Raw genomic sequence first — 27,946 nt, forward strand, 5'->3', positions numbered from 1 at the left:
CTCTCCTAACAGTACCTGAGAAAGAATATTTTTTTAAAAATCTGTCTGGAAGTTAGCCAGAAAATAATCAGCCTATGGCTCATAGGAATGTTCAAAAAAAAATATTTATTTATAAAAAATACAATGGGATAAGTTTATGCTGAGAAATGCAGCAATAAATACAGTTGAAGGAAACAGAGCAACTCTACATTGATACATTGGCACAAACAGGAAGAGCAAACGCACCGCCCAGACCTAACTGTCTGCGGGCCGATTTTATACACGCTCCTTTAGAAACACCACTCTGAAAAGATCTTGTCCGCTTGGGTAAGAATAAGTACACGTTTAATCACAAATGCACACTGATCATGACTTTATTTAAAAATCAGCAAAACAATACTGTAAAAACATTGCTATGTAAATTTCTAAAATGCTGCATCTTAAATTTAGTTGGCAAAGACCACATTTAACTATAAGCACGAGTTTATTAGTCTTCCGTGTAGAAACCAGATACCAAACTGGAAAAAAAAAAAACCCAAAAAACCAAAAACTTTCTATTGTTTGAAAATACCAGTTTAAGTAGAAGATTGTAAAAATGCATAGATCTTCCATTAAGGTACTGGCTGTCTCACAGTACTCCCCTTTCACAGTATTCCTTTTCACTGTGCATGCGAGTCACTGGCTATGCTGTAGGATTTAACTGTTACAGCACTAAAAGGCAACTATTTAGGGAAGAGGCAGGAAAAGGAAGAGGGAATGTATGTAAGGCAATATTTCTTTTAGATACAATAAGCATAAGAGTGTTTGAGGAAGACAAGATAAAAATTACTCAAGGCTAGCTTGTTTCTCAGTGAATAAAAAACAATGGGCTAAATACTGAACTCCTCGTGTGACTATTTAATAATCAATGCCTTGGTCACCGTACTGGTAATCTCTGGGGTAGTCATCTTGGTACTCGCCATGATACTCATCGGGGTATTCTGCCTGATAATCACTATCACTGATTTCCGACCCGTTCGTTCCTGTTCCTTGGCTTCCATTGTGAATGACAGGTTCTGTGGGAGCAGCACAGTATTTGGGGTCATATACTTGCCGCCCAAGCCCGTACACACTCATTCCTTTCTGGGAGGCGACTTTGTTGGTACCCATCTGTAGGGAAATTGTCGAGTTGTCCACTGGTTGTAATGTTAGTTTCTGATCGTAGATGTCTCTTCTGGTACCCGGTGCTAACATCCCTGCCTGGTATTAGAACATAGCATAAACATTACACATCTATTGTTGTATTTCATATATTATGAATTGATTTACACTGAATGTGACACTAATATAAAAACATTCATTCGGTTCAGGGGTAAAGTTTGCCTATTAAAATACCCCAATGCCAAGCGGCTTATGAAGTTGTATTCATTGGCTTTCAGACTAGGTTGGCCCTTCCTTCGCTCCCTGCTATGCTATAAAATTGCAGTGTGGCCCCAAACAAGGTAACTTAGTTTTAGTTTTAGGTTTCTCACATGCAAAATAGAGACAAGGCCACCTACTCTGGGTTTAAGAGAGAATTAGACATAACATAAAAACAGAGTGCAATGCTGCACACCTGAAAGTTACTTTTGAAGGCCTACTTATGACCATGTACAGTTTTCAGTTACCAATTTCAAATCTTGTAATTCAACAGAAACTATGCTGAGCAGTCTTGATGGACTTGAATCTTTCAAAAGGCTCCGAGACGCTGGAGAGCCAGGCACTTCAGAGCGACCACTCCCCTCCTTCTCAGAGTACAGTAACTCATACCTCATTCCTCCTTTTATGCCAGGCACACACTTCCTGGCAACTAGGATAGAGACAATGCCACATGGGCAGGATGTGTACCATAAAGGGCAAAGAATAACTCATCTGGACGTCATTAAGAGAAAGATTTTTCAAACTTTATCTCTGTTCTTGTTCAGTGAGACCTGCCTCTTGTCTGCTCCCGAATGGTTATAGGAACCTCCCTGCAAAGTGCTGGCAATCTCTTTGTAACAAGGCAACACTTCCCTCTCGTGTGGTGTTAGGATACTGGTATTCTCACCATGCTGCACTTCTACCCACTTACACTCACACATTCAGCAGGATGCTGGCTAAACAGTTCTCAGTAGAACACCAGATAATTTACCTACCAAGTTAATTAAGGGCTCCTTTAAGAATAAAAAATTAAAAGTCAGAAGTATTAGAAATGAGCAGTTTATTTGCATTTGGAGCAAGACCACTATAATAAACATATTTTTTTTCTTCTGATTAGGTAGAAAGGCCAGCTGTTCCGCCAGCAAAAGCCATGAGCCACACCATACTGTGTTGCTACAGGAAAGGTCCTTTGATTCTTTCACTTTCTTAGCAAAACCTACTTTCTGAAAGAATATACTCTAAATATACCATACAAAAAATAGCTACTTGGAACATAGTCAATAAGAAAGCGAGTGCTACTTTCAATAACCCTTTTGTACTCTGGCTACAAGGAGAAAAAGGTATTACTCACCTGGCTGGCTCCTTTATTGGTGCCCATCTGCAGGCTAATCGTGGTCTGGTCAAAAGGTTTGTCAGTTTGCATTTTGGGATCATAAAGATGCCTCCTAGTCCCATAGGCTGTCATACCTGCCTGGCTGGCACATTTGTTGGTTCCCATCTTTTAAGTTAAAAATAAAATTAGCGCTAATTATATCAGAAGTTCACAACACATACAATACAAACAAAACTTTCTGTTCTACTGAAAATATAGAAGGGGCACAATTGAAAAGTCCCTCCCTGTGCTGAGGCTGCAGCCTCCTAGATCCAGAATCTCCTCCCTGCTTTCACAAACATATTTCAAGGTGCTCACTCTGAGAAGAAATATTTCAAAAAATTCATTGGATATAAAACCTCATGACATAATTAACCCTATAAAAACATGCACACAGGAAGGAATGGATAGACCCAAAAAGTTATTTAACAATGACAGAATTATGCATAAGTAATTTCCCCTGCACTCTTCCCCCACTCTGTGTGGCACAGATAACCATATTAAGGGGTACCTGTTTTTCCCATTTAAAGGGACAGAGGCACCCATTATAGCTAGGCAATGTGCTTTCTACTCGATAGGTTTTGCATAAAATGTGATAGCAAAGGTGTCTTCTCTAACAGCTTAACAAGGTTTTATTAAAATTTCATCAAAACCACCAACATTTTCATAGGAAAAGAACCACATTTTATTCTTCTAACTCTCATGTCTCTGTACAGAGAGAGGCAGAATGAGGACTCTGAACTCAACAAAGTTCAGAGGAACAATAATTAACTTCTTCCTCAGTGAGAATAACATGGCTTCAGGACCAACTAGTATTCCCTGTTCTACTGGTTGGGGACACATTCTACTGTTGGTCTTTTTTTTCTTTCTTTCTTTTTCTTGAAAAGATTAAAGGAAAATTATTTTTACTAAAAGTAAAACCTGTTCTTTGGGGGAGATGCAGAAGACATATAAGCAAAAGGGAAGGGGAGAGCTACCATCCCGATGCTTGCTGTAAACATTTGTGTGTATTCTCCTAATTGTTTTACCTATGTGTCTATGTATATATATCTATAAATACACATGCATACACATATATACAGAAGTATCCATGTGCGTCTTTTAAATAAAATTGTGATCACACTGACCATAGTATTTTATAACCTGATTTGTTTTCCTTCATCTTTACATTCTTGTCTATCATTTGTACATTACTAGTTCCTTTTATGGAGTTAATCATAATTTAATCAACTACTGTTTGGAAATTCAGATTTCCAGTTTCTTACCACTGCTACAATTTTGTACTGTATAAAATTAAATCCACCTTATACTGACTCAGTCAAGAGAGGGACAGTGTATCAAGCAGGTATCAGATAGTAAAGCCCATAGCATATTGGGCATTGACCAATGGTGTTCTCCAGGGGAACAATGCAAACGGCAAAGAAATACCTAAATGAAATACTTTCCAGGAATTAAACTGACAAATCCTGAAAGTGCTTGGCTGCTGTATTGTGCTTTTACTACTGTAAATAAATGACTCTGGCATGAGACTTTATAAAAATGCTTCATATGATCATGTTTAGGGATTTACAAAGCACATTCTCTTGAAAAAGAAGACAATGTAACTAGGGGAGAAAATATTTCCTGGGTAAATACTCTTAAGTTAGATGGTGTGCCTGAGGTTTCTTCTAAAACCATCATCACTGCCTCATGAGCTTTGAGTGGATATAAACTATATAAACCACATATCCATCCCCAAAACTGACATTATGGTGTATCTATCTATTCCTTACTTATGAGAGACTTTCATGGTGAGAATTAATGATATTGAACAAGTAACCAATGAAGCACTGTCACATTACTTACCTGCAAACCAATCACACTTTGGCCAGCTTTTAATTTTCCTTCATCAAAACGTCTTGTTTGCTTTTCTGCATACTTAACTCCAATGTCAATGGTTGTGTGGAATCCTTTTGTTTTAGCCTAGACAGAAATATGCACACTAACTGAAAAGGAACACTTCAATGAGGATGCTGTAACAGAGTTTTACAGAACAAAAAACAATTGATACCATCCAAAGATGAAGACTCCATTAGGTAAGACTCAAACTATCAGTTAAAAAACATGTTTAAGGCCACTCAGTAATATACTGTACTGTGCCTCTGACATGGGAGTATTCTAATTAAGCTAACTTGTATGAGGCAGCTGATGTCAACAACCATTCCACAATGCTAATATTTATGGAAGAGACAAGAGCTCCTCCTGCCTAGTCTCAACCCCCATGGGAGAGGTAAAGATGCAATTCATTACCAACATGCTGAAATTTTTAACCAGCCACTAAGACATATACGTACCAGCCCTGCTAAAGCCACCAGTGTCGTCTGAACCTGGGTCATGTTTCCATTCTCAAAAAGATCATTTGCTTCAAATATATCATGTGGCTTCATACCATAAGCCTGAATAGCTTTAATAAAGTTGCCAATATTCTCCAACTAAAAAGAGAAAGAGTCATATAACTTTTGGAGCAAAATATTGACATTCTTATTATCTAAGAATTCTAAATCTTCATGTCCAGTTAACAAGAAACCAGGCAGAAAGCTACTTGGCAAAAATTCTTGGCCAGATACATACTAAATACGGCTCTCTCTGGAAAATGAGTGAAGAGTGTTTCATAGTGGGTGACCTAATAGTCTTTCTAATATTTTGAAGTAGTCAGATTTTTTCAGTTCTTTAAAGGCAAGCTCTTCCTTACATGTTTTTAAGAAGTCTGTGTCATAGCTATCCAAGACCCGGAATTTTATTTATCAAAAGATACATAATTACTCACATTTAGAAGTGACTAGTGGTTACCAAGGGGGAGGGGGTGGGAGATAAAAAGGGCACAGTAATTCACAATCACAAGTTGAACTCGGGGACTGCTGAACCATTGTAATGTACATTTGAAACCAACGTAAGACTATATGTTAATGATACTTTAATTAAAAAATAAATTTAAAAAAAGATACACAATTACATTAAGAAATAGTTTATTGTATTTTAATATAAAACTAAATTTGTGGTCACTAAATGCTGATTCTCTTCTATCTCAAACACATACTCAAAATGTCCAGTTTTACTCAATACACATCCGTGACCTAAGACTGTCTTAATACCGTGTTCTACCATCAAAGATAGTAGTTATATTAAATTTTTTGCTTTTCTCCTCCTTATCCTCAGGGTCTAGGTTGTTATTTCTCTGTGTAAGCTGTGTTAAATTCTCTGAGAGTAGACAGACTAAATACACAAAAACTTCTGAGCTAAACAGGGAAACATTAAAAATAACATGGTAGAAAAATGTAGCCATGTGCGCAAATGTCTGCTAAAACGTCTATTTTAAAACCATAATCAAGTTTTCCCTGCATAAAGAGGAAACAACTAGACACAGAGGTGACTGGTTTGGCTCTTACCTGAGGCCAGTTTAGCGAAGACTCATTAACCTTCTTCACTGAGCCTGGCTGTAGCTTGTTTATGAGTCTGAAAAGAAAAGTGTAAGGGACACCTTATTTATTGGTCACACAGAAACAAGAATTGGAACCGAAAATTGGTTCCTTTAACATCAGTAAAGGAAGCATTAAAAGCATTGTTTAGATTATCAATGCTTGACACCTGGACTGGGAAGGAGGATAAGACAGGCCTGTGGAATGGACAGGAAGAACTGTGCAGCCAGATCAGGGCCCAGACTTACTCGCAGAGGATTATGCCATCTTTTAAGCCCAGCTGAAAGTTGGTGCCAATGCTCATGCCTGTCACCTCTTCTATCCAGTTGCGAAGATCTTCTTCTGCCTGATGGTCATACTTGGAAGCAATCTGAAATACAAGTTAACCAACTTTTGAAAAATGTTCACTAAAGCATAGAAAACTGCTGACTTATGACTTGCTCCACTTTAATTATCCATTAACACCACAGCTATGACATGGAGTTAACTACTCTTACTGGTGTTCATTGGTGAACCTAACCAATGATTACAGCTCCAGTAACTAATAAGCAATTTTTGATTAGGGCAGTGTTATACAAAATTTGAACAGCACGTGGAGAGAAGCTAGGACTGAGGAGAATATACGTATCAAGACAAGACAGATATCCACTCATGACACAAAAGTGTCAAAAGTTAATAGTGTATTACAATATGGCACCAGCCATGTTAAACTTTAAAGATCGTCACTAATGACTACTTTCCAAAAAAAGAGGGTGGTAAGATTCTGACACATGCAACTATTTTATACAGCATCTCAATTGGCCAAGACATGTCAGTCCAATAGTTTTGTTGCCTGGGAAGTTCTGGTGTTTTCATCCCATCTGTTCAGCCTAATACACACTACACACATAAACACACTCCTCAGTACCAATTATTGTTATTTACAGAACTGTTTATGTAGTCTATATCCCATTAGACTCCTCACAGAAGTCACTTTGGGACACTTACACCTAATATTGTACCAAATAACCAAATATTTAATGAAACTAAAAGACAATGATTCTTTACTTACAGAATTCTATAATACATGTAACTTACCAACATAGATGCTATGCAATTTACATGTTAAAACTTCCTATTAAACACAGGTTTTAAAAGATCCCTTCCATAATAAAACCATAAAATTCATTTAAAAAATTATATAACACACAAAATATTGTTAAAAATCACATGCTCAAGTTCTTAAGCTATTCCTTGTCCTAAGATCCTTAACGAGGCTGGTCAATCAGAGTTACTAAGGAGAACAGCTGAGAAGAAGGAAGGCATATATGCACGTTTTTCTCATTAGCACCTGTGAAAACACCAACAACATGCAGGCGATGCCCAGGGGGATGGAGGTCACCATGTGCTTGTAACTGTTATAGCACTGATAGGAGTAAATGGTAGAAATGTTTGCTTCCATAAAACATGATTAGGTTTAGTTACTGAAAGAAATGAAATGGCATAATGAAGTAGCCCTTCAAGTTCTAGTCTTCACCAGTCCCCAAGGAACCTTCTCTCCCTCTGCCACCACCAAGGGGTGCGGCTTCTGCTTCCCCACAGAGGGCCAAGGATTTCACTAATTACTGTGTCATGTAGGGACAGTAGTCCTTTCATGTAGGGACGGTAGTCCTTGATCAACTGCATTTTCCTCCCACTTTAAAGAAATGGCTCTACACCTCTTACAGAATGGGTAATTTATTTAAGCTTTAGATTTACTTAATCAGAATTACACATGGAAATTCAGTGAGTTTATATTTTCATATTGAGATAACCAACACCGTGCACTGTTCCCTGGGCCAAATTCTGGCCTGAGGATTAACTTATAAAAGATAGTTCAGGCACAACGTAAAGCTAGTACCTAATATGTGGCAATTTCCTGCCCGCAGTATCCCCATCCCCTACAAACCACCTATCTACTCTTGATTCCTGCCAGTCTGGGTTACGTGGGCATCTGGCTGTGGGAACAGGGAAGGAGGAGGTTGTGATGTGGGGAGCTTTTACCACAGGGGCACACCAGCCTCTGGTAAGCACGAATGAGCCATTACTCCTATTGTACTTCAGATAAATATTCTTGGATACTACACCTCCCCCAACATATCAAACATATGTATTTACATAGGGCATCTTTAGAAAATGGAATAAATAATAAATTGGTAAAAAAAAATTCCAAGAGTTGACTGTATTTTCACACTGGAGTCTTGTTCTAGGTGGCCAGAAAAAGAAATTCTCCATATATAAACTGGTAGTAGGGGAGATTTGGACTGAACAGAACAGGCAAAGAAGAAACTGAAAAATGGTACTCTTTCAGTATTAGCTATGCAAAACAACCTCTAAGAGTGAGGTGAATTTTTTTCAAAAACTAAACACTCTCAACTAGGAGATGCATTTCGATAAATCTAAAGACAAACATGATATGCTAGGGTAGGGAGGCTCTGCCTTGGCCATGGGCCAGGCTCCATCCAGTGGCTACGGGCCATTAGTTAATTCACCTAACTTCTGACCCACTTCCTGTCTATACAACAGGAGACTGAATTCAGGGCATGCACTAGGTCTCTTCCCATTCTAAGTGTCTGAACAATTTGGTAAAGCAGCAAAAATTGTAAAGAAACTCTTTCTCTTCATTTTTTTTTAAATGCAGAGACAGATGTTGTGTTGGGGGGGGTTGGGGTTTTTTTTGTGGGTTGCTTGTTGGTAGTAAGTCTTAAGTAAGACCAATTATTATTCAACCAAAATAATATAAGAGCATTATTTATGCTTCCTTTGTTCAGAATGTTTCTGACAGATTCAATGCCATGCCCCAAACCACAGTGTGATTACAGATCTAACTTGAAATATCCCAGTAGTAATGCCAGAGAGAAAATTACCTTCTCTGTTGACTGTTCTCATCATGGGATAATGAGAGAAAAATCAGGGACTGGAGTCAGACGGACCTGACTGATTTTAAGGTGGGGCTCTGCACAGCTGACTCTGTCTCTAGACTTAATGCAATAGCACATACACAGAAAAATTATCTAAGCACATACATGCAAAGCTTAAAACCCCAAGTGTTAAACTAAAAATGAAAACTAGGTATGCATCCACATTATGTAATTGCTGGTTTTGCTTAGGGCTTTCCTGTGAGGAACCACATCAAGGATTTATCTACACAAATACTGCTAACATTTTTTAAATAAGTGAGCTTTCTGCAGTCAAGCCAGCTTAATAGAATTCAAGAATTCAACTTGTTTTTGTTTTTTTAAGTGAAAAAAAATTCTTATGAAATCACCTAGGAAGAAAGTGTTATTTCAAATTATCTCTTATCTTCTAGATTGCAGCACTATTCCATAGGATGCAGAAAGCTTAAGTGTTTCCTTTAAGCGTATATCAAAATACAACCCAAGCAAATATTATTTTCTTTACAGAGGTTATTTCTGAACACTTTGCTATACACGTCTTAAAAAATCAAAGGACTGAGAGCAATTAGAAGTAAAAAGTAACTTTTGGCCAATAAAATCTGTTCACTTTTTCCAACTCAAAAAAAAAAGCTTTAATTTCGAAACATCAAGCACAAAATACTAACATTTTCTTCCTTAAGCTTAAAAAGTTAATCTTACTGTTTAATACGTCATGGAAATTTCACTTGAATTTGTTTAAAAATCATTCTCCAAGTTATTTATAAACATCATTTTCTTTACTCTTCTCCAAGATTTTTATTTGACCTTCCCAAGTGACTGCACAGTTTCTGCCTGGTTCTTTGAAGTTCGCAGCAGCCCGTTTCTTCATAGGCTCATACCTCCTTTCCTGAACAGCCAGGAATTATCTAGAGCTCTGTCTGCCTCCCAGTCCTTCTCAGGTCAAAGCACACAGCTAAGGACTTGGGTATAGTCCCTGAGAATAGCACCTGCTGGAGGCTTCTCACTAACGCTGACGAACATCCCCCTTGCCAGATACAATCAAAAGGCAGAGAGAGTGAATATTAAGGAAAAGGCGTCCGGGGCCCTTGGCCAGTGGACCATCCTCCTGGCACTGAGCGCTCTGCCATCCTGCTCCCGCCCCACGGCCGGGCAATCGCGCCACTTCCGGCTGCACCTGGGTCAGACTCAGCCCCCGGGGGGTGGGTTGAGGGGCTTCGGCCTTCCTCCCTTCCTGGAGCGCTCTCCTCAAACCAGCTCAGAGCACCAGTCTAGAGTCACCCTCTGGTTCAAAGGGAACTCAACCCTTTCCGGCTGTGTGACCTTGCTTTTGGATTTCTAAAATAACACTAGCTAAATACGTAAGTGAGCAGAATAGAAGTGTGTCAAGCACACTGTCTCAACGGGAGTGATGCTGCCCCCCAAAGGGGTGAAACCTGGCTCTTGTGGGGGGCAGTGAGAACAACCTTAGGCATCACAATGACTTGTGGCCCTCCCCAACAAGCTCTATTCACTTGTATTCAATTTGTGGGGGGTCGGGAGGCAATTAGGGTAAACACCTAAAAGACTCTTTGGGAAAGATGATGAAACAAAGTAAAACATGGGGCCAAAGTAAAAGGCACAGGTCTTTCTCTTCACACATCTCTCCCTAATCCTACTCCCTTCCCAGAGGTGAGCTCCTGCCTGTCAACTGTCTTCCAGGCACTTGCACGTGTATTACAGGAACCAAGTTTTAAAACTAAAACAGCACTATGTAAGTATAAAACTATGTATGTATGTATCTATAAAACTAAAACAGCACTAGAGTAAGATCTTCAAAAAAACAATGAGCCCCCAGGGCCTATACTTCCTAAGAGTAGAGGAAGCAGCTGCATCAGATAAAAGCCTCCGCCTTGCAAAGAAACAGCCCAGTTCCCTCTCTGGCCCTGAGGTTTGAGACGTTTTCCTTAGAATCTCCAATAGAGGATACAGAGTAATGAGGGTAACTGAGCTTCAAAAAAACATCTCAACAACTGACCAGAAAGTAGGGCTCCTGCACTGTTTTATGGTGCTTCTCAGCATGAGCAGGGAGCGTTCAAAGCGCAATTTAGTGAAAAGATGGGGGTGCACCTGGCAAGAGGAAGAATAATATGTATGTACCCATAACACTGTCCGATGGCCCCACTTCCACCCAGGAACATTCTAGAATCTACTGAAGAATGAAGACATGTCTTTCCCATATATTCCTTCTCACAATATATTCTTATCACAGAGCGTGTTAAAACCTGGAAGCAGACAATTGTCTCTGGTGGTTACCACAATGTCCCCTAAATTTCAGCCATGCCTGAACGCTCTCTAGGCTCCCTGTTTAAAGCCACCAGGATAATCCAACATTACCCCACACTCTCTAAGTAAAATCATATTCAATGTCAGCTTCCCTCTCTCTTAAGTATTCCTTGGGTGTCACGGATTTATTTCTTCCTTCAACTTCTTCCTCCACTACCCCTTCCTTCTGTCCTTCCTTCACAGAGCTACTATACCAGCCATGGCTCAAAGGCAAAGTCTCTGCCCTAAAAGCTTACCTTCCACTGGAAAGAGATAAACACCCACTAAATAAGGTACGTGAAGATATTTGCAGAAAAAAAGAACAAAGAACAAAGTAGGGCATTTAAAATAAAGGGAAAACTATGAGGGCGACCAGTCTGAAATAAGAAGCAAATAGATTTCCACCAGAAATATCCTGGTGCTGCTTCCCTTCTCTTGCTTTATCATTTGCCTTCTTGACACCTCATGCAAAGCAATGAACAGGCTTTAACATTCTTTTTTTCTTACTTGCCTTAAAACCTCCCCTGTACCATGGGTCCTACAAACATGTAAATATTTTTGCATATTTTTGAAGTATTCACACTGGGGATACAGCAGAGACTAACGATCACATGCCTTGAAGTCAAACTAAAGAACTTCCAAAACCCGTGTTCCCAATTCCAGTGTGAACTAGTAAGTAACTTAACCCTGGTGATGCCATTTCTTGCAGGTAGTCAGTCTCTTCCTTCCAGGGCCATTGTGAGGATAAAGCCTGTCCCATAGGTAAAGGTGGTGGGGGGTTGCATCTCAATGCCTGACACATATCAGAATTAACAGTCTCCATTTATCAGCTCGAGTGCAGAGGTACAGAGCTTTCTAGTAATTGAGTCCGTCCGCAACCTGTTCACATTATTGTCTACAATATTGTCTACTTTCAAAAAGAAAGTTCCACTAGCAGGTAAGCTCATCTCTGACACTGTCCATTCCCATCTCCACTCATCTCGATGTTCATTCCTGCCTGTCTCTGCTCTTTGTAGAAGGTCTTTGCATTCCAAACTCTCATTCTTTCTCAGTTATTGATGATGAAAAGGATAAAGTAACTTTTTTAGAGGCAGATTTGAAAGTTATGGTGGGTAGGGGTGGAAATTCTACAGAAAATCACTTTACATTTGGGACAATTATGTCAAGGTAGACTGCATGCCTTTATGAAGGTCACTACAGAATCTGAGACTCATTCTGTGATGTTAACTTGCTATAGATTTGATGGAGAAGAACTATATATTCCAAAGCTATGGAACATCACATTTGCCTCAAGTGAGCCGGAGTGACACCTAAGAGCATTTTAAAATCAGGTGCTTCTCCCAGAGGTACAGGCAGATCTTCATGTCAAGGTATCAGCATATGGCACCCGCACAGTTTTTCTTTTCACATATGTACAGCCAAATACATACAAAGACATTATAGCTTTAACATAAGAATACTATGAAAATGACAAGAAATTAAAGCTTTTAAAATAACTTGAGTTGGTCCAGTACCTACAGCAAACAGTTTAACTAACAAATGACAGGAAAACAACAAATTGAATGTCAATTTTTTCTCTATCGCTACCTAGACAACGACCTTCAGATTACAAAGTTTGGAACATACACAGTTAGCGGTGGATTTTCAAAGTTCAAATCTAAACAAGGAGGGAGTAAGCATAGAGGCTGGGTTCCCAGAAAAATCTAGAGTCAGAATAACAAATTTGCACATGTATTCATTCAACAGTTCACTGTGTAGAAACTGTGGCAAATAACAAGAACCTAGAGATGGGCCCACTCCTTCCCCATGCCTCCCCAAAGGCAAGGGCCTGTCTACTACAGGCTCAGGAGCCTGGCAGTCATTAAAGCGGACACCTGGAGGGCAGATGTGCTTGGGTGGGGGCGCAGAGAAAGGCGGTCATCACCAGGAGCCAACACAGGTGTGCAAGGCCTGGCTAAGCACCTATGTCCTCGCCTTGAGGGCAAGGCAGACTACATACATCTCTGTACCCCTAGAGCCCATGCCTGGAGCAAACTGTGTATTCAATAAATGATTTTTCATCCACTGGTATTATTACCAGACCAGGGAAATGTCACAGATTTAAAGATCTATGTTGTTACGGAAAGGGATCTGCATTTGAATACTGCTGGATTTTACGGGCGTCACATCTCCTTGATCTACCCAATCTTGTAATCTTAGATGGATCACTGGGGACATATTTGTTTTACTTTCTGATAAAAGCCCTTATGTCTGTGGCACTCCTTAAGTCCAGTCTGGTAACCCTAGAGGCAAAGCCGGGCCAGAAACCACCACCACGCCCCCTGTGCTGACCCACGTCCGGACGGGAGGAGCCCCAGTGCTGTGACCTCGAGGCTCAGAGTTAGATCTGCTCTCTTCTGTTCTGGTGATTAGTAATTTGGAAAGTATTGGGCATACTTATTACACTTATAGACAATTAAATTAGGAATAGTTAAAAAGAAATAAAATTCATATTCAGAAAGATCCTAGCTTAATAAACAAATTATTCAAGATACATGTAAAATCCCGCCTCAAAGTTCTAGAAGTAACTAGTAATGATTCCTCAGTAAACCAACTCTGCCTAAAAAGGCTGATGCTATCCTGATGTGCACAGGGACACAATTCTTTATAAAATACTATTGCTTGTATTTTTTGTATGATCACAACAGCCCCATGAGTTAGCCAAAAAAAGGACTAATTGAAATAGGTGGTGTGAGAGGCGTATATAAACTATAAAACCTTAGGCAACTATCATCACTGCTACTTCATAGAGAGGGAAAGCCCACTTGCCCAAGGAAGTGCCGACAGGGCACTAGTCTATCTCACCAGGTGATCACACTGATCAAAACAGAGTGAATGTGCACTTTGTAGTCAAACAAAGGAGTCAGTTAATAATCCCACACGACCCTGGTAGGTTAAACCACAACTATGGCCTTCCTGTGACCAATTCTGGGTGCTGCACTCTAAAAGGTGACACAGACTGACATCAGTTTCTAGAAGGGGCAAACGGGACGGGGGAAGATTAGAAAAATCATACCCATCATACAGCCTATTATGAGAGACTGGCTAGCCAGGGGCGGCTATAGGTGACTCAGAGGGACTCTGGGGGCAGGAGAAACAGGCCAGGGCCATCTAAACATATAGACAGAAGTCATATAGAAGAGACAGTCAATTTATTCTGAAAGCCACACAGAGGGCGGGCCCAGGATAAATAACGCACAAATCCCAGGGAGCCGGACTACAGTTGTGTGGGAATGGAAAGACAGCCTGTGAGGCCACAGGCAAGATGAGACCCGTGAAATCCTGCTGGAAGACATGCTCTCGCTTCAGGAGGAGGGTAGCGTCCTGCAGGTCTTGGATTTTATGTCACTGTACAAACATTGCTGAAAGGGGATCTCACCTGAAGCTCCATGGGTAAAACGGATGGACACAGAGAAGCTCTGTGAGTCTCCGTTCTCTCTGTCTCCCTCTAGAATGCTGATGGGTCTGCCTCACTTGTCAACTCTTTGCAGGTATCTGGATTGTTTGCTGCTCTTCAGATTTTCAAGTACTTGTCTCAGCAGGCCTCTAGGTGCCTAAATAAGTTCTGTATCGGGCACATAGATAGCACTGAAAAGTTCTCTTTTTCCATAATTGTAAGGGACATCATGGCAGTAACTTTCCTGTAGCCGTGGAATGTGTCCTCACGCCTCATCAGCTATTTAGCAAATTCACTTCCTAGGACAGACATGGAGTCCATTACGACCAGAGGAGGCACGAGCTCCACCTCCCCAGTCCCAAGTGTAAACTGCATTTACACGAAGCTCATCTCTACCCACTGGGGAAGCCCTCTCCACTCCCAGACCATGAGCCACATTCACCCAAGTGCTCCCAGCTACCTTCCCCAAAACTGAGTCAAAACACACTGCTCCCTGACTCTGGGCAACTGACGGCCCAAGGGTGGAAAGGAGGTGGGGGGGAGAAACAGGACCCCAGCATTTCAGTCTCAGTCAGCCTTCAGTGTGCCCGCAGCTCCTCCTGGAGACCCACATCTAGGTCTCAGATCGTGAATGCCTTTTCTGCTGACTACAATAGAGTCTGTCCATCTGAGGGATGGCTTTACACAACCAGGAAAGAACAGAGTTGAAACACCTCATTTTAAACACAAGGTAGACACTGGCTAGCAAGATTTCACAGGAGTCTTATAGGTAAGTTAACTGTGCAAGATACCATGGCCTTTTTCTCCTTGTTGAGAATTAGAGGATATGAAATTTCCACTAAAAATTGGGATGGAATTTCACATTTCCTCCTCTTAAAAAAGTTTGTAATTTGCCTCATGGAATAGCATACAAAGACATAGGGTACTCAAGTTTTTGAGACCCTAGGTAAAAAGTTCTTTGCTTCACTTTGCTTTAATAGGGAATATGAAGAAAGGTACTCAAAGGGAGGTTCAAACACCTATGTGCCACCAAGTCCTACACAAATGCCACCAAAGGCAGGATAGATGGAAACTAGCATCCAAGTTTCTTATATACTGAAGCAAAGAAGGACATAGTCAATTCTAAGACTGATAGAGTTCCTAAACAAAAAAAAGTCAGTCTGAACATGGTTCCATTTTTCAGTCCTGAAGCCAGCATCCAGCACCCTCTTCATCTCCATAAAGCTAACTCGGCATTTTACCTGACTGAAATGCAATCTGAGAGCACAGAAAAGGAGGGAGAAAACAAGTTCCCCTAGAAGCACCGTGTCCTCCATCAGAGCACTGCCCCTTGACATAAAGGTCTCTGGAGACTGGGTTACGAAGGCTTGTTACAGCCACGCAGGCATGAAGAACCAAGTAAGCCCCATTTTCTATCCCTTCCAGATCAAGGGCCAAGGAAGGAGAGAGAGAGCAGGACGCAGGCTGCAAAGGGGCCTGGAGGGACTCAGCAGAGAGGAGCAGCTGAATCAACAGGGTATCCCACCAGCAGGTGTCAGCCTGGATCACCTCCTCCCATTCTTACTGCCTACACCACCGACATCGGTGGCCCCCAAAAAACAGTCAGGAGCAATGTGACCTCCTATTTCACATGAGAAGAGCACAACAGTGGCACGGCTCAAGAGGGGGACGTCTCATCCACCTCGGTTCTGTTTTCCTGCTCCCCTTCGATGTTCCTTCCCAGCTTTTCACAGCATGCCCTCTTCTCTCTGCTGCCATGCCCCCATCCATGCCTCCCTTCTTTTGGCCCATCGATGGGCACAGACTACCATATCTTGTCCGAAACAAGCCCATCTTTGACCGAACCTGCTGCCAGTCTCAAACACTGCCCTGTTTCTCTTTTATTCCATGACAAACCCATCCATTTCCACACTTAGTACTTCTTCCTAGTCCCCTCGAAATTTGCCCTACTGAAGATCTCTCAAAGGTCACCAGTAACCTCTCAGTAGCCAATCCAGTGCCCTGCATCCAATCCCCCCCTGGAGGCCCCTCCAATCTTCCTCTGGCTTCTTGTCAAAGGACACCCCCTGGAGCTTCCCTCTCTGGTCTGCCTTCTCCTCTCCCCACTGAAAGATGCTAATTCTCAGTTCTGGCTTGAGATTAAAATGGTTAGGAGCATGGGCTCTGGAAAATGAATGCTTGGATTAGAATCCTATCTCCACGCTTCAGCTTCTCAATTGCAAATCAGAGATCAACAACAGCACATTAGGAGGTTATTGGGAAGAATCAGTGTCTTAATTTATTTGAATCCTAAGAACTCAATAAAATGTTAATTCTTGTCTTTCTATCTATGCTTTGCTGGTCACTCCTGTCCAGGTACCAGAAAATTTTCCTCCTTCAAATTCAACAGATCACAAAAACCAATCACTTAACACTATTTGATAGCCATTTTGTTAAGAAATCATTTGGATGCTGTTATATTATCAAATGATTTGTAAAAGAGATGCCCTCATCTCTTTCCTGAGCCTCCTCCTGGTGCCAGCTCTCACCTGAGCCTGGTGGGGGTGCCAGATGGAGTAGAAGTCACAGATGTCTGTGACTCAGGGCTTGATAATAAAGAACTAAAGCAAGTGACCTGAATTTTAACAAGGTCACTTTGATATAGTTTGTTTTTTTAACATCAAAAAGGGATCCACCTTCTCTTTCATACCATTGATGGGAAATATAAACTGTTTTTTTAAAAAAGCAATGTGGTACTACCTGTAACACATTTAAATGTTCAGTCAAAAGATAAGCACTTTTCTACATAAGTACCTTTGAAGGAAATATCCACCAGTAAAAAAGTAATGAATAAATAATGGAAATCCATTGAACAAACTATAATTCAGTTTCTAAAACGGTCAAATAATACTCAAAGTTGTACAAGTAGTTGGGTGGAGATAAGGGGTACATGATACTTTCACTCCTTTTATATTTTGGTACTGTTTGCATCATTCACAACTATTTCATTCACAAAATAAGGATTAAAAAAGAGAAGAGGTTCTCACAGGCACTGCACCCCAAGCCAGATGCACTGCCTTCATGCAGAGAAGACTTGTCCAAAGCTCATGGGCTCAAAAGGAATTCAGACCCATGTCTGACTCCAACGTCTAAAGCTTTATCGCCCCCTCGACTTCCTCCCCTTCCACCTTATTAACCAAACCGAGAGCCAGAAACTCTGCATACGATACACAGAGTCACCAGCACAGGCAACTGGACTGCCTGCTGGAGGAACTAAGAACAGACAGTAAGGTGCTGGCTTAGACTCTGTAGCTTCACATGAAGTACTTTCAACTCAGGGAGAGGTGAGAGGCCCCCAGAAGTCACCATCCCTCTGAGACTGATGTCCCATGAGCACGCTGTGGAGCTGGAGGGAGCACAGACTCAAACCAGCCCATGGGAATCTGTAGTCCCCCAAAGGACACTGCCAGCAAGGTTCAAAAGTTCATAAGATATTTGGCAGAGATGCCTCAGACTGAAACACTTTTTAACTTTTCCACTGACCCCTATGAAAAGTAGCCTCCCAGCACATGCATGTTCTAGAAGGTGCTGTGTGACAGACTGCAGGTAAGGTGTCAACAGCAGAGTCGTCACTTAAAGGAAAAGAATGAGGAAAATTTTTAAATCAAGCCCAGAGGGAACATTAGAAATGAAAATCTTGGCCGGAAAAGCACACGCACGTGTGCATGTGTGGCCAAGGTGTGGTGGGGGTGAGGGATTTTTTAATACGACATCCAGGTCTCTGAAGAAAGGCCAGGAAAAGGCAGAGACAAGTACACTCTGGTCCTCAGAGCAGAGAACAGGCCCAGTCAGAGGGAGGGACTGGCCACAGGTGGACTCTGAAGAGCAGCCCTAGAGATCCAGCTCACCACTCCTCAAGGGCAAGAGTTCTGACAAGCTCACAGCATGGTGTTTAACATAGGTATAATTTCTCTACTCAATTAGAACTATGACTGCTATTCTATTTTTGCATGCAAAGTAGAATCACGTGTTTGAATTATGAAAGACTTACTACATATGGTATTAATTATGTTCTCTCCTATTTCCTCCCACATGAAACAAAAGGAGGCAGGAAAAACTGCAGAGTACAGCACATACTCTCTCTGCCCATTCGTGGAGCCTTGTGTAGTAGGAAGCAGGCTGAGAACACTAAGAAAGATGAATGTCAGAACGGTGGGAAGGGGGAAGAAGAAACGACAAGGAAATCATAGTCAGCCCTGTCTATTCACTCCTCAGCAAGGATCCCCTGGAAAATGGGTGGGGGAAAAGAAGAAAAGAGCCACAAATGCTTAAGTTATGTCTTACCCAGAAGAGTCCTTCCAAGCCCAAAGGGCCGCCTCCTTTCTCAGCACTGGCAACCCCAGTCCGGGCCCTCTGCCTGCGGATTTACCCGCCCAGCAACCACACTCACACCCTGGGGCTTCCTGGTCCCTGGGGGTGGAAGGAAGACCTGGAGGAGATCCCTCCCTACCTCATGGGGGGAAATCAAGAACTGGCCGCCTTCCCTACTCAGGGACTTAACTTCACACAGTTCTAGAGCCTTCCTACGACCATTTAAAACAGAAGGCCTTCAGTAACAACCCAGATTTAAACACTAGAAGGCAAATATGTTTATGAGTCTGTTGTGGAGACATATGAGCCCTATCTGACACCAAGAGAAACATGTATCTTGTGTAACGGAAACTGATCTCTTAGTAAGAAAAAGTCAAATAATAACACCATGCCCAGAAAGCAAGGCCTATACCTCTACAAAGAAGTCCGCAGCCCTGAAAGCAATACAGACTGAATGAGCACAGGACTAGAGACCCTGAGATTTCACAGGGGAATATGCAGGCTGCCGGGGGGGAGGGGTCTTGGAGAAGGACTCCAGGGGCAGCCCACAGTACTCCTCACACAGGACTGAGACACAGGGGTATTGCTTGGCATCTCATTGCGGTCCCCTACCTGCCAGAAGCCTCTTTCAAATCAACAGATTTGTGAATAAAATTCCAAGTCCTGCAGATAATCTCAATATCTAGAAGACATGAGAAACTCGGGAGAACGTAGGACTGAACCTAACCAGCAGAGAACCAGTCAGAAAAAGGAACAATGGCCAATATTACATAAGGTGTACTTTTTGTTCCAGGCATGGACTTCACATGGATTGTCTATCTTATTTCTCCATGTAGACACTTTAAATAGATTATCTATCTTATTTCTCCCAACAACTCTATAAATGGAGACATTACGTTATCCTTATTTTACAGATGAGACACAGATAGGTTACTTCCCTTAAGTCACAGAGTAAAGAGCAGAATCAAGATTAAAACCCAGACAGTCTCCACAGTCCACATTCTTAGCCACTAGGTTCTACTTCCTAACTGATAAGAACCTGGAGGAGACCCACCAGACATCTTCAGGTTCACAAGAGTCCCACAGTCATATTTTTATAAAATTTGAAAGATAGTTTTGTATTTTTTAAATAATTATCCCCTCCAAACAGAATAAGCTCCCGGACTCACAAACAGCCTGGATCTACTCTTGGATCAAGAAATACTTAAAAACACCTGAGTCAAAATACATATGAATGACACTGAAGAGCCTACTATGGCTACAAGTTCAGAGTTAAGAAAAAAACAACGCACACGGTATATGCAATAGGTGGCTAATGCCTAGAATAAAATGAAACTTGCCAAAAAATTCCAAGGTCAAGCTCTGTCCTGCCATCTTGTCATACTGAGAAGGGAAGTACAGCAGCCATGTCCTCACTCTCCTCGACAGAACAGCAGTGACTGGCTGAAAACCCAAAACTGTCCGATTGTGCTTTTTTTTTTTTTATATCACAGATAATATTAATCATGATGCACAACACAGTTTTAAATGAGAAGAAAACACTCACGAACCCTCATGATCCCAACCTGGAAGGGAAAAAGGGATTAGGGGCAAAAAGGACGTCCCTCTGCCTGATGGCGGTAGCAGCGATGTCTTCATTACCAAGCTAATTTTTGAAGTCTGAAAGAGTGGATAGCAGCAGACAAATAGAACGATTTCCACCTAGGAAAGAGTGTAAAAAGCTGTAGGTTGGAGTACAGAGTGAGCTTGATAATGATCTCATTAAAAGTCCAAAATAAGTCTGAGCATTTTAAAGATGAAGCTTGGTAGCACTTCTCAATTCTGCAAAAGGTATTCTCTTTATCTGGTTTGTCAAGACAGGAAAAGAAAAGAAGCTTTAAAAAGCAGATAGACCACAAGGGCACGTCCCTACCAGGAGACCAGGCTGGCAGGGGGTCTTCTGAGAGGTGCAGACGTCCAGCACAGCCTTGCAACGCCTATCTCTACTGTTCCTGCCTAATTTGGAAGTCTAAGAGAATACCTCTTCAACAAAGAAAAATTATAGGCATACCTCGTTTTATTGTACTTCACTTTATTGAGCATCACAGATACTCTGTTTTTTACAAATTGAAGGTCTGTGGCAACCCCGCAACAAGCAAGTCTATCTATCAGCACCATTTTTCCAACAGCATCTGTTCACTTCATATCTGTGTCACATTTTGGTAATTCTCACCACATTTCAAACTTTTCCATTATTATTATGTTTACTATGGTAATATGTGATCAGTAGCCTTTGGTGTTACTGTTGTAATTCTCTTGGATAACCACAAACCATTCCCATGTAAGACAGCAACCCTTATCAATAAATGTGTGTTGTTACTGTTCCACTGACAGCTGATCCTCCCATCCTCCCTCTCCCCCTCTTCAGGCCTCCCTGTTACCTAAGACACACATATATTGAAATTAGGCCACTTAATAACCTTACAATGGCCTCTACGTGTTCAAGTAAAAGGAAGAGTTGGATATCGCTCACTTTAAATCAAAAGCTAGAAATGATTCAGCTTAGTGAGGAAGGCATGTGGAAAGCCGAGACAGGCCAAAAGCTAGGCCTCTTGCACCAGTCAACTTGTGAATACAAAGGAAAAGTTCTTGAAGAAAATTAAAAGTGCTACTCCAGTGAGCACACAAATGATAAGCAAGCAAAATAAACTGTCTATTGCTTATATGGAGAAAAGTTTTAGCAGTCTAGGTAGACAAAAAAAACAGCCACAATATTCTCTTAAACTAAAGTTTAACCCACAGCAAAGCCCTAATGCTCTTCAATTCTATGCACCGAGGTAAGGAAGCTGCAGAGGAAAGCTAGCAGGGGTTGGTACATGAGGTTTAAGGAAGAAGCCATTTCCATAATATAAAAGCACAAGGTGAAGCAGCAGGTGCTGATATAGAAGCTGCAGCAAGTTATCCAGAAGGTCTAGTTAAGATAATTCATGAAGGGAGAGACACTAAACAGATTTTCAATGTAGATGAAACAGCCTTCTATTGAAAGAAGATTCCATGTAGGACTTTCGTAGCTAAAAAGGAGAAGTCAGTGACTGACTTCAAGGATTTAAAGGACAGGCTGACTCTCGTTAGAGGTAGCTGGTGACTTTCAGTTGAAGGCAAATGTTAATTTACCATTCTGAAAATCCTAGGGTCCTTAAGATTTATGCTAAATCTACTTTGCCTGTGTCCTATAAAAGGAACAACAGAGCTTGACGACAGCATATCTGTTGGCAGAATGGTTTACTGAATATTTTCAGCCCACTGTTAAGGCCTACTGTTCAGAAAAAGATGACTTTCCAAATATTACTACTGCTCACTGACAATGCTCGCGGCCACTCAAGGGCCCTGATGGAGATGGACAATGAGATTAGTGTTGTTTTCACACTTGCTGACACAGCATCCATCATTCTGCAACCCATGGATCAAGGAGTAATTTCAAGTTTTAAATATTATTTAAGAAATACATTTTGTAAGGCTATAGCTGCAAATGATACCTTAGTTCTGGGCAAAGTAAACTGAAAACCTTCTGGAAAGGATTCACTGTTCTAATTGAAAACATTCAGGATTCACGGGAAGAGGTCAAAATATCAACATTAACAGGAGTTTGAAGAGGCTGATTTCAACTCTCAGGACCCTAGGATTTGCAGAATGGTAAATGAGCATTGCCTTCAACTGAAAGGATGACATTTTGGAGTTCAAGACTTAGTGGCAGAGGTCACTGCAGACGTGGCGGAAATAGCAAGAGAACCAGAATTAGAAGTCGAGCCTGAAGATGGGCCCTAACGGCTGCAATCTCAGGATAAAGCTCTCACATTGAGGAGCTGCTTCTTAGCGAGGAGCAAAGGAAGTGGTTTCTTAAGGAATCTACTCCTGGTGAAGATGCTGTGAGGATTGTTGCCATACCAACAAAGGATTTAGAATATTACATAAACTTCGTTGATAAAGCAACAGTAGAGTTTGAGAGGATTAACTCCAATTTAGAATGAAGTACTGTGGGTAAAATGCTATCAAACAGCATTGTGTACTACACAGAAATTGTTCATGCAATTAAGACTCAATTGATGGCAAACTTCATTTTCTTACTTTAAGAAATTGCCACCGCCACCCCAACCTTCAGCAACTACCACCCTGATTAGTCAGCAACCATCAACATTAAGTCAGGACCCTCTGCCAGCAAAAAGATTACAACTTACTGAAAGCTCAGATGACAGTTAGCATTTTTTTAGCAATATTTTTTAATTAAGGTATTTAATTTTTTTAGTTTAATACTACTGGCATATTTAATAGACTACACAATACAGTGGTACATAAACTATATATAGTTTATTGTGGTGGTCTGGAACTGAACCCACAATACCTCCAAGGTATACTTGTATCTCAGTGATTAGTTTTCAATGTAATAGCAATGATAAATGAAACGAACTGAAGAAAAGCTGTAAAAATCACCACATCCTTTAAAAATATCACACTGCACTACAGAATTCCTTTATGAAGACTACTCTAATAGGGTTAATTTCCAATTTCTAGAGGTAATAAAATCTATTCCTGATGGATAAACTCATTTAATCAACAAATATTTATTTGGCATCTACAATGTGCCAGGTTTATATTCTAAAATACAGTTCTTGATATAGCTCATCAGTGAATTAGATATCCTTATTGGTGGTACAAAGAGACAGAGAACAAAGAAAAAGTTTTTAATTAAAAATCTATTTCCAAACTGTAAAGTCAAAAAAAAAAAAAACTGAAAGTTAGACCCACCTACATGTTTATCATGATTCTGTTGCTCTAGTAGCAAAACAAGGCAAATCACCTCAGGGTACAATTTATAGCTGGAGTCCACAATCACCTCGTGCTTACTCTGCGCAGGGGACCCTTGGAGCTATTGCTCATTCCAATAGCGCTGGGCAGACAGGCTTGCAGGCCTCATGAGACACTGGTCTTATTTAACTACTACTACATGCATGTTTAACTTACTCTTCCATGACTTACAGTCTTAGTAGTAAGTCTTCCAAAATGGTTTTTAGCTGTTAAGGGCTACCATTTTGTAATTGCGAAGATTCTGTGAGAAGCTACTTTGTTCAAATCAGACATTCCAAGGGAGAAGAAAACTTAGAATCCACATTCCAATTCCATTCTTCGTAACATTCCAATTAGACTCCCCTAAAAGACACACTGAGGTAAGATCACTTCAGCTCTACTCACTCCCCCCACAGCTGATTTCCTCCACTCTCCCTGACACCTCTAAGAAAGCTCCCTGCAGCACTTGCCCTGAGACTTTAGGGTATGTTTCATTGCATCCTTAACATTTCAAGAAACTACCCGGACTCTAACATCTTTTTCAGAGACAGTGTTAGAAAATGCTGTGTTTCCCGTGACAGTCTGTCATATTTTCTCCTGGCTTATAAGGCACAGAGGTGTTTCCCTTTTCATTTTGGTCCCTAAGATGAAGTCAAGGGCCTGACTCAACCTGTATAATATATGCAGGACTTTATTACTTTATGAGTGTGTCTATCTCCCACTGATCTACCTATACTAGTTTCTCTATTTTCCCTGATGCTTCTACACTATTATTATCTTTGCACATTGATAGTTACTTGTCCTTATGTTGTTATTAAAGAGCCATTCATATTCAGGCTGAAGGATTCTACTTTCTTAGGCTGTTTTCAAGAAAATGGTTTGTATATTCTGCCATGTATTACCATCTGGTCAGACGAGTATCTTAAGTTCACAGATTTTTCCCTGAAATTGTACTAATTCAAAGCATTTAAGATCAAAGACCTCTTCAGTATATTTATGAACTGCTTTCACAGCTGGAATACAAAAAGACCAAAGCTTATTTAATAAAAATGGAATCCTTTCAGAGATGGTGACATGCAAGCCTAAGAAATATAATACCAATACTGATTTTCTATTACTAAAAACTAACAGCTACAACATAGTCATTGAGCACTTACTACAAGCCAGCCTCAACAGTGTTTACAAGTGGTAACTAATTATTTCCCTCCATTTTAATAATTAGGAAACTAAGGACAGAGATAACTTGCCCAACATCATACAAGAGAGAAAGGGGCAGAGAGGAGACCAGAACCCATGCCTGTTTGACTCCAAAGTCCATTCCACAATGCCCTCTCAGGATATTCATACTTTTTCCACTTTGTTAAATGAAGCTTTAAGGAGAAAAAGGACACAAAAAAATTACATTTATGCAATAAAGAAAAGGCAGGAAGGAACCAAAAGGAGTCCAAACCAAGCAATGTTAAAGTTCATGTTCCACATACCTGCTCATTCGGTGGTTCTGAGCCCTCAGTTCAAAGGCAGTATCTCATACAATGGCCCAGCAAACATGGATATTTGCTTTCCAAGCAGAACAGATTAAAATAGCATATATATAGTCACAATGCTAAGAACTGACAGGTTAACAGCAAAAATGAGAGGAAGACAGACAATACTGGGCTGTAGTAGAACACTACTAAGTACTTCACGAAACTAAGAGAGACATCACTCTTAGAGTTAAAATTCTTAGAATGTTTCAACTTTCTTCTGTGCTCTTGAACAAACCATACCCTTTCTCAACTTCAGCATCCTGATCTTCACTTTAAGCACTGTTGGATAATCCCAGCAATCCTCCGCACCTCATAGGGCTGCTCTGCGGTTAACATCAAAAGACTTGCTATGAAAGGATACTGTATGAAAGGCCCATACAAATGAAAGGGATTATTAAAAGATGGGTTTGGTGCTTAAAAGGACAGACCCTCAGTTATATAAACCCAAAGATATAACTAACTTTCTAAAGGTTCTGAAAACTGAGGTTTTTTTATTTTAAAAAGTTAATCATAATTACAGCGATTTAGGCCTGTCTATGCCTTTCCTTCAGTCTGCTCAATGATCAGTAGGAAAACGGCATTTAGTCAACAAAAAGAAATTAACATGGATATTGACATCCAAGAAAAGTTAAGTCACTTGAAGGGCTGCCAAAGTTATCAGTACCTCATTTACAATGCAAAAAGGCAGAGACTCCAATGCTGCCAGCCAAGAATCACAAAGGCAAATTAAAATTAATGTATGCAAGCCAGTCCAGGATATCACATCCAAGAGTTTGGGCATGCCGAATCCGCTGAAAGGATTTCTAAAGCTCCATTTGTAAACCTTGGAAAGAACCGAACAATCACAAACCACTCATTTTTCTGTTATTTAAAAAAATGTTCAGAAAACCCTTTTCTAACAAGGGCAACACACTTAACAAGGTAAAAGAACTTAAACACTTCAACTTTAGATACGTAGACTAAAACCAACTCCTTGCTTCAAAGATTGTTCAGAATTAACAACTGAATTATAACAAGATGTGTAGGTATAACGGGTGAGAGGAGCCACAGCTGTCTCTTGGGGTTTGACAACGGTGCGCTCCATCGCCTCTAGAATTCACTCCATACCCCCCAACACTGAGGTGTTACAGCTCCGACAGTGCCAGAGGATTCCACCAGCGGTCGGACAGTGCGGTGGCAATGCTTACACGCTTCGGCCCTCGGGAGGTTAATGGGAATTAAACCACAGCAGCCCTCCTTTGTGGCGCTTCGGCCAGAACAGCAGAAAGGAGACAATGAGAGTTCTGTGCGCAGTTCCACGCCGATTGGCTGGTCTCTCCCCCCAGAAACCCCTGATGTCATGGGCTTGGAATGCAGGGAGGGAGGAAGGAAGGAGGATTTGGGGAGGGGGACGCCTCGCATCTCTTTCCCATACCAAAAGTCCCTAAGATAAACCCAACGCATTTCTACGTTAGGCAAAATGGGAAGCTCAGTGTTACCAAAGACCAGTCCCTCCAAACTACAACCCGCCTCTGCAAATAAACCCTAAACAAAAGCAACCCACTAAGATATCCCTGATAAAGCTGAAGTCTAAGGTACTACAAACTTAATCGGTATTTTAGTTTTAAAATCTCCAGTCTACAGTCTTTCACTCCCAAAGCTGCGCGCTCAGGCTTTGTCTCGTTTTCCCGCAGAAGCAGCAGTCATTTGTCTCAAGGCACAGATATTCGGAAACTGCGAAGGGTCCTGGACCGCTCCCGTTATTCCCGGGTCCCGGCGGTTGGTGCGACGCTCAGAGGCCCCCCTCCACGGAAGAGACGAGGAACAATGGGGGGCCCAGTTTGGCCACGTAACCGCCCAACTTTGCTCGTGGCTGGATTCGGCCTTGGGGTTGGGGTGGGAGAAGGCGCAAGATCGGCCAGCAGCCCGGGATGGGGCGGATGGAGGGGGCAGCTAGCTGGGTCCGCAGCCGCACGGGCGGGCCCCACCTAAGGGCGAATGAGCGCGTAGGAGCGCCCTCTTCCCGGAGGGGCGCGTCCTGCAGCCACAGACCGGCTCCTGCAGCCGCGACAGGGGCTGCAGAACTCCAGAAGCCCGGGAATCTGCCCGCCGCTAGTCCAGGCCCTCCGGCAAGGGAACAAAGCCAGGAGAGCGCCCGAGAGCCTGCGCTTCGAGCCTGGAGACAGGACGGGGACGCGCGGCAACTCTCGCGCTGCCCCGACGTCTCCTCTCCGCGAAGCCAGCAAGCCGAGGGGCGCGGGGGCTAAGAGCAGCCCCGCTCCGCCCCAGTCCCGGGGACCCCTGGGAAGCGTCTACAATCCTTCCCCTCGCCTTCCCCTCGGGCTCGGGTGGGAGGCCGCCCCACCCGAGCCCGGCCATACCTTGTTCTTGACTTCGGCCGAGAGCCCATAGGATGGGCCCTTGTTGAAGTGGGTCATGGTGGTCCTGGCGGCGGGAAGAGGCTGCGCTTCCGTCTGGGGGTTTCTCGCACTCAGCTTCCACGTTCCCGGCACCGAGGAGCGGCTGCAGCGGGAGATGCTCGGAGTTCGCTCCCCTGGGCGGTGCAAGAGACGCCGGGACGCGGCGGCGGCAGAGTGCAGGCGGAGCCTCGGCGACTCTGCGCGTCTGGGTCCAGGGGAGCCTCCCGGTCAGCA

General features: G+C 41.9%; 1 protein-coding gene across 1 annotated transcript; it reads right to left on the bottom strand.

The window, feature by feature from the left end:
- Positions 1 to 335: 335 nt before the first annotated feature.
- Positions 336 to 27,946, bottom strand: CNN3 (calponin 3). The gene is made up of 7 exons (XM_036906501.2): positions 27,674 to 27,946; positions 6,213 to 6,334; positions 5,935 to 6,001; positions 4,843 to 4,980; positions 4,355 to 4,471; positions 2,489 to 2,635; positions 336 to 1,218 (listed from the first exon to the last, which is right to left on the bottom strand). Exons 1-7 carry the CDS (start codon positions 27,728 to 27,730, stop codon positions 877 to 879), a joined length of 990 nt encoding a protein of 329 aa, XP_036762396.1. The 5' UTR covers positions 27,731 to 27,946; the 3' UTR covers positions 336 to 876.

This window comes from Manis pentadactyla, chromosome 4 (genome assembly GCF_030020395.1).
Source record: "Manis pentadactyla isolate mManPen7 chromosome 4, mManPen7.hap1, whole genome shotgun sequence".
NCBI lineage: Eukaryota > Metazoa > Chordata > Mammalia > Pholidota > Manidae > Manis > Manis pentadactyla.

Bases quoted from the DNA above. Each gene is read 5' to 3' on its own strand.
- CNN3 (XM_036906501.2), bottom strand. From the start codon at position 27,730: ATGACCCACTTCAACAAGGGCCCATCCTATGGGCTCTCGGCCGAAGTC. The intron at 6,335-27,673 runs GTATGGCCGGGC...CTTGTATTTCAG, and splicing joins CGGCCGAAGTCAAGAACAAG to ATTGCTTCCAAGTATGACCA. The intron at 2,636-4,354 runs GTAAGTAATGTG...TTAACTTAAAAG, and splicing joins AAAGTGTGATTGGTTTGCAG to ATGGGAACCAACAAATGTGC.